We start from the raw sequence: 17,066 nt of genomic DNA on the forward strand, positions 1-17,066 counted from the left end.
AGTCATTGAATCCCAGCCAAGAATGTGACTGACTCCGCAGGCTGTGGCTCTTCCAAGAACCAGCCTTCACTCCCCACTGCTGTAGAGACAGTCACTGACTGTACATATAATATCTATTTATAATAGAAATATTTATTATTATTACTATTTATATTTATAAATACTTCAACGTTTTTACTTTTTTTATTATTATCTTATTTTTGTTGATTTATTGCCTTATTTTTTATGTAGTTATTATAAATCGAATTCATTATATCCAATTAATTATACTGTTAATGATTAAATATTAGGCTATTTCTTAAACATATATGACAGCTTCGTTTGTCACCATTTACAATATTGTCAAAGTGTAAACAGTACTTAAAATATTAAAATAGGCATATGAAAAATAAATAGGGTGAAGTAAATAAAGAAAAATATGAAATGAAGGGAATAATAAAAGAAAATGAATTTTTAAATATTTATTAAATTAGCCTACTAGTGTGCCACATTTGTTCTATTGTTAGTGTACTTTTTGATTTTTGCACTTTGTAGGCTACTTGAATAATATAATGCAGATGTAGGCCTATATGTTTTTCCATAAACATTAAATTGAAAAGTAAGATTCATCATCATGGTATGTGCGCATCTTTGTTTCTGTTATTTCAAATGTACGTATTTCATTTGAAAAAAAAAAAAATGAGTTTGAGTAAATTTTTCTTTATCAGTTAACAAAATTCAAATTGTATCTGTCATGGGTTCTGGACTCATTCATCTTTACTTTCACTTTCATGGATTTTCAGTTAGTTTTTATTCATCATATGTTTTCCTTTGTTTGATTTTCCCGCCACTCATCAGTAACCATGGACACTAATCATCATCATCACAGCTGCTCATCATTCAGTTCATCACCATCATGTATTTAAGTTCCTCCCTGTTGTCAGTTGATGTTTGCGTGTTAACCTTTGTTTCATTATTATTTTATACATTTAATGTTACATGACACTCAAGGACACCTTACAAACCCAATAAAACAATAACAAATACTCATTATTAGCCTGGATACCAGTATTAAAATGTAAAAGTAATCACATAAAATTCATGCAGGCTCTGTAACACTTTCTGTCAGTTCCTGAGTTTATTGTAGGCTATTATTAAATCACTTTGTATTGGATCATGTGTACCTTCTTCCTCCTGTGACAGTATCATTGCGGGTTGTCACTGTGGCACCACTTTTAAATTAAGGCTGCAATTAAACCTCAAACAGTTAGTAAAACTGCACATTTGTACACTGAACATTGTAAATGAACGTCTCGGGCAGGAGGTAATAAGAGCATTTTTTTGCAGGCAGGCATCAGTGGGTTGATGGGTGGAGTCTGAAACAGACGCTCTAATTTAGACTGACTGCGGTCTGAGTTTGTAAGCTTTGGTTTTCCTGAGACTTCTAGACTGAGATGAGCACAGCGTACTAAACTGGAGAAGTACTACATGACTAACAAACTAACATTTGTATGACATGACAAATTCTTTTGAATATTTTGCCATTTATATCAAACAATCAGGTCAAGCACATCAAGCAATAATAATATAACCCCTTGCATAATCATTCTCCTCATAATCATCATGTTTATATTGTAAATGGATGTTCAGTATAACATCACAGATTTATACACACAGACATCCAGCACTTCCTTTCTAATGCTGTGACCTATTTAAATTCATTTCTTGCTGTTTAAATCCGTATATGTATGGATGTTATGTCTGTCTGTAGATGGGACTCATTTCATTCACATTTCCTATAACACTACAGTGCTGTACATATGCCAGTGATTTATTAATAATTCTCTTTAGATCGAGTCCAACAGAGGTCAATGTAATTTGTTGCAGTAGCTCCCTCTAGCTCCAAGGTGATGTTACTGCAGGTGGAATACAATGGGACAAATGGCCTTGATACATTGAATCAATTCATCAAACTGCCAACCATTTGTAGAAGGAATGCAAAATTAGGGGGAAAATTTGAATCAGTGAAATATAAGATATTAATGCACAGGTCATATACATTTAAAATAGAAAAATAATGTAAAATGGAGAAACAGAGCATTTGATCTCGCATGTCTTGCTAAGAAAACATCTAGTTTCAATTAAAATAATTGAATAATGTGTATAAATCCCTTTTAACTGTATTGACTATATGAGGACATTGTGCTACCAGTTCTTCATTCGGATAGCTTTAGTTTTTCCGCGAAAGTCTATATGTGATCTGTTCTTACAGCTTCGTGATAATGCGATGAGAGAAGGGAATTCTTTTTAACAGCCTTAGATTCCTTCTTTCAGAAGTTTTATTTGGATTTGCGTCATGGATTCTGGAAAAGCCCAGTGAGTTTGACCAAAATATGATCATTAGGCCTCTGCTGTCTCTCACATTTTTGCACATATATGGAAATATATTCAAATGTGTGGTGTGAACACGAACTGCTGACCCAAACTCTTTTTGGATGCGTTTTTTTTTTTTTTTAGGCCGGTTTCAAATTGCCAAATATTACTCATCCATCATAATGGATGTGCAATCAAAAAATGAATAACAATAAACAAACTTTTTTTCATCCCATTAAGGCTACTCGCATTAGACGTTTTAGTATTTCTGTCCTTGAATAAAATTCCTTTGTTGGCTACCAACACTAAATAGACTAGTTAGAGTCATAAGCATACAAGCTTTATTTAGACAGCTGTAAAAGCATATGAATAGAAAAAAAAGAAATCCATTTCGTGACTATAACAACAGGTTTGTAATAAGCCAGACCCCTAAAACGCACATGCATTGGGATTGGCTGTCGTTTGTGTAGGCGTCGTGACATGTCCGCAATAATTACATTCCATAAGAGTCAATTACCTATTTAAATTTATGCAGTGACAATTTAAGTGGCAGACGCATTACGGATATTTGTTTTTTTATGTGTGAAAATCAATGAATCAGACTTGCTAATTCATTTATTTAATCTATTTACTTTTTTTTTTCTCAAAAAGGTGGACAAAAATGGAACAAAGAGGTGTGAATAATAATATTTGATCAGGTGGGTTGCCATTAAAAGGTTATGAACTGCACGGTTTAAGAGAGATTTGGTGTGTGTGTGTGTGTGGTTGATGTTGACAGCCAGTTTTCTCTGCACCACCACCCTCTTAACAAACAGGATCAACGTATATCTGGTAGGCTCAGATAAGAAGAGACTAAAGATAAGTGATGCATTACTGCTATTTATTCATCTTTTAAGACGCAGAATTATATGCAGTGATACATCCTGATGTTTTGTAAACACACGGATTATGGTGGGCATAAAGTCTCTTTTTCTCAGCACAGCCAGCGCAACCTGTGCCAGCTGTCTGACAAGTGGAACCCGTCAGAGCCGTGACCTTTCTGAGAAAGGGCAGACCTGCAGCTTAATCATTCTGGTGAGAGGCCGTGCCCACATCTCTCCCTGAGGAGACGCCACTCCTCCGGTTACATACTGGCAGCTTGGCAGGCGCAGAGCTGTGGTAACAGATACTGGCTGAGAAGATTTCTGTCAGACTCATTTTGTGAACAGTGTCTTAAAGGTGATGTCTGTAGTTTTGGTAAAAGTTACAAAATACTTCCTACTAACTACTTAATATGCAACTTTAGGTAAGCCAATTGCAGACTGATTTCCCCTTAAAGTCACATTGAAATCAAAATGAACAATGAACGAACAAATGGAATATTGCAGTATTTGATATAAATGAATCTTTAACCAAAATAACTTCCCCTACATCTTAAAGGACAAGTTCGGTATTTTACACTTAAAGCCCTGTTTACAGATCGTTTCTGATGAAATAGAACGGTTAAAATTAAAATTTGGACAGATGCTGCTGTCCCGAGAATTTTAGGTTTCTTTCGCGTTCCCCAAAACCTCCAGAATGGGTGTATAGGTGCACTGGAACAATCCTTCCTAATACGCATTAAACTTTCGTATACAAAGACGTGAAACTCACCGAGTGGTCAGGGGTGTTCACTGATATGCTCACACAAAAATCGCTGCAAAATATGCTTTCCAACAGGTTTTATCGTAGTTTTTGTCTCCTCCATTGACTTGTATTGGATGTGCTGTGAGGTACGGTATTACTCCGCACGGAAACTGAAATGGGGTTGTTTTCTTCTTCTTCTTGTGTTTTTTTTTAAGGCGGATCGCAAACTGAAATGCCAGTGGTTTGCTTGCAAAGGTGCATTATCGCCACCAACTGGGCTGGAGTGTCTATTATTCAAGCTCTCAACGGAAGAATCTACGGGTGTGAGACGTTTGGAAAAATAGATCCACAGTTTTACAATGAATGGTAAAACACCTGTTGGAAAGCATATTTTGCAGCGATTTTTGTGTGAACATATCAGTGAACACCCCTGACCACTCGGTGAGTTTCACGTCTTTGTAAACGAAAGTTTAATGCGTATTAGGAAGGATTGTTCGAGTGCACCTATACACCCATTCTGGAGGTTTTGGGGAACGCGAAAGAAACCTAAAATTCTCGGGACAGCAGCATCTGTCCAAATTTTAATCTTAACAGTTCTATTTCATCAGAAACGATCTGTAAAAAGGGCTTTAAGTGTAAAATACCGAACTTGACTTTAAGGTCACAAGTCACACACAAGTCCGAAATTTTCATATGAAATTTTGTAAACATGATTGCTGTAACTACTGCAAACACTGCAACTTGAGGTCGTATTTATTTTTTAACGTGCGAAAATTTCAGACTAGAATTTCGGACTTTACAGTGACATCTCTGCTCTCTTTTCTGATGATGCGTTTGCAGGCGCGAGGGCGGGACAACTTGTCACTCACATGACATCAGAAGATTAGCAAACCACAACCATCCAATCAATTCCCGATGGACAAAATCAAGTCCCGCCCTACATATCTTCTTGTTCGAGAAGCTGTTTGACTCAGATATACGTCACACAGTAACAGGGAAGAAAAGACTTCCGTTTCATGCCAACTTGCCAACAAAAGATTGCTCTAGCAATGAGTTTGGGGTGGAGCTATCGGTTTAGCTGACCAATGGCAGAAAAAGGGAGTGTACAGGAAGCCTGTTTAAAGGGTTAATTCATGAAAAAAATTATTATTTACTCACCCTCATGTCATTCCAAACCCATAAGACCCATAAGGTGATGTAAAATCAATCCATATAAATCAAGCGGTTTAATCCAAGTCTTGTAAAGAGATACAAATGCTTTATATGATGATTCAATTTACGCTTTTATTCACATATAAACCCACATACAAAGAGAGCATGACATATAATAAACACTCAATCTCGTGCTGTGTCACATAGAATAAACCTCATTGGTTGAACAAACCTCAAGACGCATGTTTGAGAGTCCTTGGCTGCATCACCTTCACTATTCCCTACGTTAGTCCACTAATACTGTTCACTTGAAGGAGTGAATGAAAAGGAGTGAGAGAATTCAGAGTGCCGATGAGCTTACATTGGTTGTACACTCGTTATTGCAGTGCAATGTGGGATTGAATCAGTGCACTCAATAACATCCACTATGGTTTCGGACACTACAAATGGCTGTCCCCTCAAATAACGCCCTATTTGAGGGTATATGGGGCAATTTCGGATTCAGCCTGTGTTTCATCTTATATCTCTTCACAAGACTTGGATTACACCACTTGATTCATATGGATTTGTTTAACGGTGCCTTTATGACCTATTTGAAGTCTTCTAAGTTTTAGTTGTATCTGTGCTTTTGATGCCGGACAGAAACCTCTCATGTTTCATTAAAAATATCTTAAAGGAACACTCCACCGTTTTTTGAAATAGGGCTTATTCACTTTCTTTCCTACATTTAGATAGGTGGGCAAATTCATTTTTGTCTCAGTGCATGCATTGTTTTAGTTTGACAGGGTCGGCGCTAGCTTAGCTTAGCATAATGAATGGAATCCTTTGTTGCCAGCTAGCATGTCCTGAGTAAAAGTGATATAAAAAATTAAAACAACCCACCTAATTACTTCTTGTGGCCTGCGTATTCACAAGTACAAATGGCGATGCAGATTAACACTAGGCGATTTCCTAGGCAGATATTGACTTATATATTAAGGACTATATTAGGGGGAAGCACAGGCGAAGCACTGCTACTTGAGCGTGATATCTCTGCGCCCAAGTAGCAGTGCTTCGCCTGTGCTTCCCCCTAATATAGTCCCAAGTCAATATCTGCATAGGAAATCGCCTAGTGTTAATCTGCATCGCTATTTGTACTTGTTGTGAATACGCAGGCCACAAGAAGTAATTAGGTGGGTTTTAAAAAAAAAATTATATCACTTTTACTCAGGACATTCTAGCTGGCAACAAAGGATTCTATTCATTATGCTAAGCTAAGCTAGCGCTGACCCTGTCAAACTAAAACAATGCATGCACTGAGACAAAAATGCATTTGCCCACCTATCTAAATGTAGGAAAGAAGGTGAATAAGCCCTGTTTCAAAAAACGGTGGAGTGTTCCTTTAATTTGAGTTTTGAAGATTAATCAAAGTTTTATGGGTTTGGAACAACAGGAGAGCGAATCTTTCTTTTTGGTTACACTATCCCTTTAAAAACAATTAATAATTTTGACATTTTGTTTGGTGACATTATGTAAAACATAATCTTTAAATGAATAGTTTACCAAAATGAACGTTATTTCAAAATTACGTTATTTTAAGCTCCACACAAGCACCATTATTTCTATGCATTTAAGCCTAAATGTATTTAATCAGATATATCCTGAATCATACAGCAAACATAAAAGGTTCACATTCTCGAATTTACAATGTCAAAACAGAGATTTGTCCAGTGTGTTCACTAAAGTCTTATCATTGATAAAAAACCACACACAATCTACTACATCTACACACGTAATATTTCTATAAGTCTGATAGTCAAAGAACAAGTCCAAGCAGAAGAAACAGACATAACACAGAATAATCCCGAACGCCTATTCAGATCAATATAAACTTCACAGTATAGCAGAAAAAGTATAAATTTACTTAATCTTTCTTTTTTAAGTTTTTACACGCAGATTTTTAAGTTAATTTTACATATGGAATTAAGTAAAATCTGCTTAACTAAGAAAATAAGTAACAAGTTAAAGTTTGTTGAGTAATCTCTACTTAGTTGAAGTTTACTTTGCATTGCAATACACTGTTTCAAGTACATTTTACTCTAGCAATATAACAATGAATTAAGCCACATTTTTACAGTGTATGCTTTACTAAGAACATTTAAGTAAATTATACAGTAGATATTAAGTAGACAGCAAATCTACATAATAGAACTAATGTCATCTTTGAACACAGAGATCTCTGGTACACAATACACAATAACGGTAACATTTTGGATAATTTCCGAGTATGTTATGAGTATAAAATGAACTCCACATGTTACAAAACAGCACGTTACTAAACCTTACAAAAAAAGCAATAATTAAACAAAGTAAATACAGCTGGAAAAAAGTGAAAAATGCAACTTTATTAATTATTTATGCCCCAGTGCATGATGGGAACACCAGTATCAGAAAGTTGAGTAGGTTTAGTACCTAATTTTATAATGGTGATATTTACGCTTTAATTTCTACAAGCTTAAATGAAGTACTAATAAAGAATTGACTTTTTTTTATTCTTGCCTGAACTAACTTATTCAGGTATAAATTACATTTGTTTTTTCTGTATTATTTAATTCATCAAAGAATTATTTTTTTTTATTAGTGATAGCACCACAGCAATACAAATTCATGTATGAACTTGAAGCATGTGGGCATGAAGCGATACAGATTGAAAACTGCAAATAAGTTGCAGTTAAGTTAATAGCTGTGACTAGCATGAAAATATAACGCAGCCAACAAAGGTGAGGCATACCGTCTGCCCGAAATCAACACTAAAAAATCGGCTTCTTACAGAACTGTTAGGCCTATATCACTAAATATTCAATATCTTGTGACATTCAGGAAGCCTCAGGCAGGCCCCTTTTAACGCACTGTGGATTTTCGACAAAAGCTAGCTAGCAATTTAACATCTCATGCACACTGGCCATTCTGTAATCTCTTCACTCTCTTTCCTATTCTCCCCTCACCATCTCACACTTCTTCCACAGTGCATTGAGAACGCTTGCTTTTGGAAGGACTCGGGTAGCGCCCGCTATTTTTACATTTTTCATCAGGCAACCATGGCGACGGCTCACAACATTGCCTCACACAAGTCCTAATGACATAAGCGCTCTTTCCTGGATGCAGTCTCCCCGGCTCCATCCCTGAACAGACTTGCTCAAAACTCATCTGCTATTGTACTCTCCCACTGTGTGGCTATGGAACCATCAGTGTCAGCATTAGAACCTTCTGGAATTCTCATCCAGGGGAGAGAGATGGTTCCAAACCTTGCCTCAGTCTCTCCAGGGCTCAGAGTTAAGGCACCTCGTATGGATCATTTCTTTTGGTGGTGGCCACCAGAAATTTTCTCTCAGTTTTTTTTTTTTTTCACCCCATGTGTTTCTTCATAATGCAATGACGTTGACAGTGTGCATCATGCGTGGGTTTCTTCAGTCACTATGATCACTGGATAGCTTTTTAGTTGCTATTTTGGGTGTAGCCAATTCCAATTAATGTGCTTGTGTATTTTTATCCTTACAATCCCATCACTACAAATTTATGTGATAAATAAGTCATCCAGGACAGGTTGGTTTATTTCCACAGCGGGATTAGACCAATAGAGCAACCAAACAAAAACAACAAAAACCCCTCAGTTACGACTTGTTGATTTTGTGCAGCCATTCTGAAAAAAAAAAAAAGTTTTTTACTGACATGACTGTTTTACGTACAATATTGTCAACAATAAAATATTGCAACAATACACATAATAATAATTTAAATTTTAATGTATTGACATTTAAAGTGACATTGCATTCAGGTAGCCTATACATTTGATCAGTCATCAGATGCTGCTGCTACTGCTGCTGATGATAATAATAATAATAATTCCACTGATTTTGTATGTATGTATGTATATTGTTGATTTGACAATACTGTAAAACAATCATGCCATAAATAACTAATGCAATAATAATAATAATGTTCAACTGAATAATGAAACTAAATTAAAATAAAGAACGTTTCCATAACCACACTAAATTTCATTTAATGCACATCTTTGGTTTTATAATCAAGTAAACAATACAAATCCGATGCCGTATATTTCGGCAACGAAATGTCATTCGAACTGCGCAATCAGTGCGCAACTTTGACGCAAAAAAATACATTTGTGACCGAACACGGAAGTAGTTCAAAGAAACTCCCGCGTAGTTCTCATTGTTTTGGACAAGCCATGTGGTTCTGATAGAGATGCAGAGTGTTAACAACTGAATGGCTACGATGTCTAAACTGAAGAGGAAGAAATTATCAGTTGAAGAGAGTAGATCCGAGCAGCACTCGAGGATCAAGAAGTCAAATGACAGTTTGTGCACAGTACAGGACAGTGGATGCAGCAAAACATCTAACGTTACAGGCAGGTAGGAAGCCTGATACTGCATAATACTCAGCAAAGAAGCTCTCTTTATAATAATATAATATAAATGTATTCTGTAACAGTTGTACTGATATTTTGACATAACTATTTTATATTCAATGCTACAGGGAGAGATGGTGGGAGAGTTCTGAATTAAGTGATGCGGAGAGACTCTGGGCTCTTACCTTGAGAGCTCTTTGCCCAGCTCTACAGTCAGATCAGGAAGAGTCTATTCCACAGCTCCCCCCACCTTCATCCACGGTAATACATCAGGTTATCATGATGAAAGGGGTGGTCTATGCTTGTATTATCTAGGAGAATAATAAATGGTTTGACATGCAATATGACAGATATTGTAGTATTTATGCAATACAATCTCATACGGTTGTATGGCCGTATTTAATACAGCATGAATGATTTGTGAGGTGTTCAGTTCTGCACTGTGTCCTGAAATGGATGCTGGATGCAAATAGACACTGTACAGTCTAGAGATGACCTTATGTGGCAAATGCACTGAACACTTCATTCCCTTCACCAAAATAAGATTAGGAGGGAACTTTTTTTTTTTTTAAATAATGATGTGTATGGATAAATCATTTATATATATATTTATAAAATGCTGCAATATGCCAATATCCCATTTAAAAAAAAAAGAATTGTCAACTTTAAAAGCAGGACCCACCCTCTGAGAGCAAATCTCACATTTTCCTCTGTACATGGGAAAAGTAAGCTTGATGTTATTTTCCATGGAGATGAGAGGATGAACACTACTGAACTGTCCTTTCCAGAATTATCAACAAGGCTGTAGTGTGCTTTCCTGGTCAGCATGTTTATGTAATAAATGGCATTTTCCATGAAAATGGTACACGTGTCTCATTACTTTTTTTAAACACATAGCAAATAACATTTGAGGCACAAATCCCAAACAATTAAAACCATAAAGAAATATCAGAATTGAATCATCTGTTTAATTAATTCAGTTTATGGTTTTAAAACCCCATTTTTAATTAATTACTATTTTATTAAACATAATATGTAGCTTTGTCCCTTTATAATTTTATTTCATGGGGAAAAATTATTAGTCTTTTTAAAATTGTATTTTACATACTATATATTTTAATTTTCTCATAAAATATATAGTATGTAATTTAATCTCCTAAGGTTGATGATCAACATTGTCTGAAGGTTAATAAGCACCTCCTTTCATTGACGAAAGACTTTTTAATGTTTTTTATCTGATGGAATGATGATAAATTATGAAATGTTTAAAAAGGCAAGGGATTTTCTGGAAAAATATGCAAGCAAGTGTTAAAAGTTTTCTGGCATACATTTTTTCCCCATTGATTCTCTGTTATGTCATCATGACAACATACCTTGATTTGACTGTTGTTCAGAGCGATTTACAAAGCTGGTATCCAAGCAGCACCAAATATATTATGTGTAAATTATGCTGCTAATGGAAAGGTCTTATTCACAAGTTTGATCATTTGTGTAATACAGGGTGATTTTCTCTCTATTTCCTCAGAAAACTCTTGTACAAAAAGTAAGTGATTGGAAATGGTGCAGTGCAAATGAAGTTGCTGATCCCCCTCCAGATCTCCCAGCTCCATCTTTCCTGACTCACTCACCACCAGTGAATGACTGCAAGAACCCTTCACAACCTCCAGCAGCAAAGAACATGGGGGAATCTGACTCACCAGCACTTGCCGATCAAGAGAATTATACATCCTCACCTGATCAGGAGAGTGTGTCAGTATGTGACATACAAACTGCTCAGCAGTGCCACCTAGAAGACAAAGTAAATTGCGTTGAGGGTCGTGAATTGTCAGACAAACATGGTGACAAATTTGGCCAAGCAGGGAAAGTCTCAGAAATTCAAGAACTTACAAGAGGCTCTAAAGCTGGATTGGATGTGGAATCAAGAGCAGGAATAGATGCAAGATCAAGAGCAGGAGGATCTGGAGCAGGATTGGATACAGGATCAAGAGCAGGAATAGATGCAAGATCAAGAGCAGGAGGATCTGGAGCAGGATTGGATACAGGATCAAGAGCAGGAATAGATGCAAGAGCAGGAGGATCTGGAGCAGGATTAGATGCAGGATCAAGAGAAGGAGGATCTGGAGTAGGATTGGATACAGGATCAAGAGCAGGATTAGATACAGGATCAAGAGCAGGAGGATCTGGAGCAGGATTAGATACAGGATCAAGAGCAGGAGGATCTGGAGCAGGGAAGGGTACAAAAACAGGTGCAGGTGGATATGGATCAAGGCTTGGAACAATACCTGGAACAGAAGGATTAGTATCAGTCATGGGTACAAAACAAGGAGCAGGAGTATCTGGATTAGGGCAGAGAGCAAAATCTGGAGCAGGAGGGTCTGGAACAGTTGGCAAGTTGGCAATTTCAGGAGTAAGAGGATCTGGATTAGGACTGGGAACAAAATCTGGAGCAGGAGGCTCTGGAACAGGGCAGTTGGCAATTTCAGTAGTGAGAGGATCTGGATTAGGACTGGTAACAAAATCTGGAGCAGGACAGGGTGCAAAATCAGGACTTGAAGGATCTGGGTCAGGGCTGGCAAGAAATTCAGGAGCAGGTGGACCTGGACTGGGGCAAGGAACAAAATCAGGTCCAGAAGGATCTGGAACAGCGTCTGGATCAGGACTGGATTGCTGCCCAATGTGTCTAATACCATTTTCTGAAGGGTGAGTGAACGTTTCATATAAATTTGTAAAAAATTCCATTCACCAAAGTTGATTAACTTCACAATGCAGAACCAGGGTTGACAACACAATCAATGCATTATTCAGTGTAATGTTATCACATTTGCTTCAGCAGCAACCCAAAATGTTGCATGGGTGGCTGCCATGAAATGTTCAAGGCATATAACCTACAATATCCCAACATTCCCCCAATTTGGCTTGGCTAGAGAAGAACATTGTCGGTGGTTGGTTTTGGCAAATAGTCTTATTGGAAAACCATACGGACAAATTGGCATTTGTATTTCAGAATGCAATACCTGAAGTTCTTCTTCACTAGAGTTTTCAGAATTTTCAGATGCCAATTAAACAGGCAAGACTCTTCGAATTCAGGTGTTTTGCAGAACAGCAACACAAACAAAGAAGCAGGGAATGTGATCTGCTGTCATTGTAGAGTTGATCCATGTTCTAGAACACCAGAGACTAGAAGACTGAGATCAGCTTTGGCATTCGAGATGTTAAGCTGGCCCTTTAGGTAAAGCCAGAACATACATGCGCTCACTCTCATGAACCCCTTGGTAAAACTAGGCTGTAAGATGAAGTGTTGGTGGACGGAATCATGCATTCCATCACCTCTTTTTAAATTGCCAAAATAAAATTAGTCATTTGTTGGAGAAAGACATTTTATTTTCCCTAAGTGAATGGATTTGAGTGTTTGCGCCTTGGGTGCTGGTGGAGCATTCCGAGATGGAAATCACAGCCACGGTTATGTAACTCGCTCCTGGATGTGATGTCATCCCTGCAGATGTAGAGCAGAGGATCCAGTTCAGATGGGATTTAAATTTGATGCTTTATGAACACTTGATTCTTTATTTTGATTGATGAACATAGCAACGTTTAGCAGCTGTTATTGTTGTTGTACGCAAAGTATTAGACAACACGTAACATTGAATTGAGTGGTACAGTGATTGTTTTAGATGGTAATACCCTGGTACTTTATGATAAACTAGTCTTTAGATGTACAAAAATTAGTTATATTCTAATATTATAATTAATTGAAATGAGTTGGGTAGTTAAAGAAGAAATACTTTTGGAAAGTTGGCGTCTTGCGATGTGACATGATTTAAATTTTAAACTGCATTTTTCTATTTTATAATTATGCATGCTAAGTTCTTAATTAAAAGACTACATGACATTTGTACTTTTATTTATAAAAATAATCAATATTTCATTAAAAAAGGCATTTTCCATTGAAGGACCATTTACGGTATAAGAAATGGGAGTTAGGACTTAAAATACATACATTTCAGGTTACATTTTTTAACTTAAGTTAAAGCATTAAGCGTCAAGCTAAACACTTTACTAATAAGGTAACATCAGTTAATGTATTAACTTGGAAATGAGTTCACAGTGTATTAGCCTAACTAATGTTAACAAATACAACTTTTGGTTAAAAAAATGTGTTAGTATATAGAAATTAGAAAGACCTACAGTATATGAATAAATGCTGTAAACATTTTTTTATTGTAAATTCATGATACTTAATGCATTAACTTATATAAACGAATTCAACTTTGTTATAAAGTTTGACCTGATTATCCTTGCAGATTCATATACTTTTTAAGCAAAAATCTTAATGTTGATTTTAAAAAAAGTCAAAGGAACTGTTATATAGCCTGTATAACCACATATCAGTTTATAGGCGTCATTTTCACCTCGCTGCCATCTTTAATCAATGCCAACTCTCCAGAAAGGCCGTTTATGAACTTTTCTGCCTGTGAACTTTGGAGCACTTCTCAGAAAAAGGAAACACTATGTAGAAACATGGCAGACTGTGAGTGTACTTAAAGAGAGGAGGAAGAGAAACTCTAAGAAGGACAGTTATTCATCAGAACGGGTCAAAAAGTCACCAGATTCTTGCGAGGTCCGAGAGCAGCGCTCCTTCGGCGTGGTGGGCAGCGCTGAACGTCGTAGAACAAGGCAGCGCTTTGTTGGAGGTGCAGGGCTGGCGTGCGCCTCTGCCCGCTCTCTGCCCGCCGTGTGTACATTGGCCAGACTGCAGAGCACAGCAGAACACAGGCGGCCCCGTGAGAGAGACACAATGAACGCTCTTGTCAAGGGAAGGACAGATAGAGAAAGAGGCAGATATAGAGAGCGAGTTTCCGAGGGCGTCAATACAAGACTGGTGAAGAGATGGAAATCTTGATGGAGGGAATCAAGGGAACTGGTGGGTTGGCACGTGTAGATTCACAGAATGGTTTTGAGGTTTGCTGCTGGGAAGCATCAAGCCGTCTGGGTTGGAAAAGGGATTAGAGAGGAAAGGAAGGAGTCAAAAGGGAAAGGGGATACAAACAAATGAATGCGAGTGGAAATGAGTGTCGTTTTTTGGGGGGAGGAAGGATCTGTCGTTCTGAATCTTACTATTAACGGTCATTGGAAAGTCAAATTTGAGACCTGGTGACCTCGCAGTTTATGTGTGCTTGTTAGCTGGCAGTGTACTATAACAAACTATTCCTCTGTGGTTTATTTTTGTGTGTGCAGTGCACACATAAGTAAACTACTATAAGATTTATTCACTTGTAGTTTTCTGTGTCTGCTACTACAAAATGCCACCAAACGTTCATTAGCATTAAAGGGATAGTTCACCCAAAAATGAAAATTCTGTCGTTTACTCACCCTCAAGTTGTTCCAAAAACACACACACAAAAAAAGATATTTTGAATATGGGTAACTAAACAGTTGATAGGCCCCATTGACTTCCATAGTATGAAAAAAAAATGGCATGGAAGTCAACTGTTTGGTTACCGACATTCTTCAAAATATCTTCTTGTGTTCAGCAGAGGAAAGAAACTCATACAGGTTAGGAACAACTTGAGGGTGAGTAAATGATAACAGAATTTAAATTTTTACAATAAGTTTCCATGATTTGTTAAATACTCCCAGTGGTGAAAAACAAGTTTTTAATGTTGTTTATGTCTTTGTGGTGTTTTTAATATGCTTTACAATATATCAGTCAACACCATTACTGAGTATTTTTTCCTTAAAACTGTGTTACCAGTTTATGCCCTCTTTCTATTGGCTCTTCTAAGTTCTAGGGCTTTGTTAATGTTCCCATACTTAAAGTCCAACTGAAATCAAAATTGACCCTATTTACTTTGTTAGCGCATATTACTAGTCTTGTGGTGAAAAATTCATCCGTGCAAGTTAATACACAGAAAAAAATTGTTTGCCGTCATAATCTTTAATCAAAGTCTGAAAAGTTTCTTCCGGTCTGGAATGGCGTTCCTTCTCTGATGATGTAGGTTTGACGGCTTGGGTTGGGAAACGCTTAACCACTCCCCTCAAACCGTTAGTCTGCTATGAGTGAGAGATGGAGAGGAGGAGCACTAGAGTAAAACCCTGCCCTCTGTTCAACATTCCTTTTCACTGGGAAATACGTCACAACACTGGAGAAAAGTCGTTTGCAACTTCCGGTTCACGCAGACTTTAAAGTTGCCACAGTCATCGCATACTTTGCATGTGCTGCCCTTTATTTGTACCATTCTGTTTTATTAGTACATTTTTAAGTATCTATTTACCTTGTTTATTTGAAATATAATAAAGATATTTTTTTGATAAGTGAGATCTCTGATTGTAGCCCTTGAAAACCAAAAAAAGGTAGTGCTTGAATAGTCCTTGAATGTCCTGGAATTTCATTTTACAGTCTCTGTGCGAAACCTGCAATGCATTACATAACATCAGCTAATGGGACCTTATTGTAAAGTGTTACCGAAATGAGTATCTTCAATTGTATTCTGACAGAGTTTTGTCAATGTTAATGTTTTATGTCAAAGCAAATTCATGTTAAGAACTGTTGGATACCAAGAGAATTGTAAATTATTGAAGTGTTTCCAGAGAAATGGTTTTTGAGTGATATCAGGGGATCAGCTACATTGTAAACAGCTTTTCTGTAGTCCAAAACTTACATCAACATGTTTTATTCCCAAATTGTTTTTGAAAGACAGTGAGGGATCAATAACTTATCATGACTCAAAAATCTCATTTTGTTTCCAAAACTGCTCATTGTGCAAGAAAGAAACGGTCTTGCGTTAGCACCCCCATGTTTGGGTTTACGAACCACAGATTACTGGAACCGGCATTGCTTTATTTTTAGTTATTGTGTATTGGATCTAATGTGTGTGTACTTTTTTGTGCTGTTCAGTATTATTAAAAACTTGTATGTGTTCTCTGTTCTTTCAGGTTCACCCAAATGGAATGTGATGGTCATCTTGCACAATGTTTATCAGAGATGCATGACGATATTATTTGGTGATGAAAATGAAATTCTATTATTTTTGGATACCTGTGTTTTCCTTAGTAGCTTTATGTTGCATGCGCTTGCAAAATATTACTTTAATATTTTGATTAGTGTAACCAGAGGACCTGTTAAGTATTTCTTACAAAATATGATAGAAAAATATGCATTATGCAATAAAGACAGTGTTCTCTCACAGACCAGTGTTGTTTTTCTTTTTCTTTTTTTCTTCTCCACACCCAGAAATCATGAGACAGGAAATGTGAAGTCATTACAATGAACATTTACTGATTTACAGTTGTTATCTAAGATGCTTAAGACTTTAACTTCATAAAACCAAAGACATGTTCACATCTCTCTCGCTCTCCCACCCTCAGCCCACAGAAACTCTACTGGAGCTTTCATTTACAATAATTTATAAAACAAACACTTCAAATATAAAAGTATTCCCCTGTAGCACATTGATAAGAGCGTCATTTTGCTTTGGACTCGACATATGGGAAGAACCGTAAAAGAAAGAAAAGCAGAAAACAGTTTGCGACGGCTTTTGTATTTGGCAGG

At 36.8% G+C, this 17,066-nt stretch overlaps 1 protein-coding gene across 1 annotated transcript; it reads left to right on the forward strand.

The window, feature by feature from the left end:
- Positions 1–9,280: 9,280 nt before the first annotated feature.
- Positions 9,281–16,704, forward strand: LOC307173853 (uncharacterized protein). The gene is made up of 4 exons (XM_079897367.1): positions 9,281–9,521; positions 9,646–9,778; positions 11,043–12,217; positions 16,451–16,704. Exons 1-4 carry the CDS (start codon positions 9,376–9,378, stop codon positions 16,521–16,523), a joined length of 1,527 nt encoding a protein of 508 aa, XP_079753493.1. The 5' UTR covers positions 9,281–9,375; the 3' UTR covers positions 16,524–16,704.
- Positions 16,705–17,066: the final 362 nt, after the last annotated feature.

Source organism: Squalius cephalus, assembly GCF_949319135.1.
Source record: "Squalius cephalus genome assembly, chromosome: 16".
In the NCBI taxonomy this organism is placed as follows: Eukaryota; Metazoa; Chordata; class Actinopteri; order Cypriniformes; family Leuciscidae; genus Squalius; species Squalius cephalus.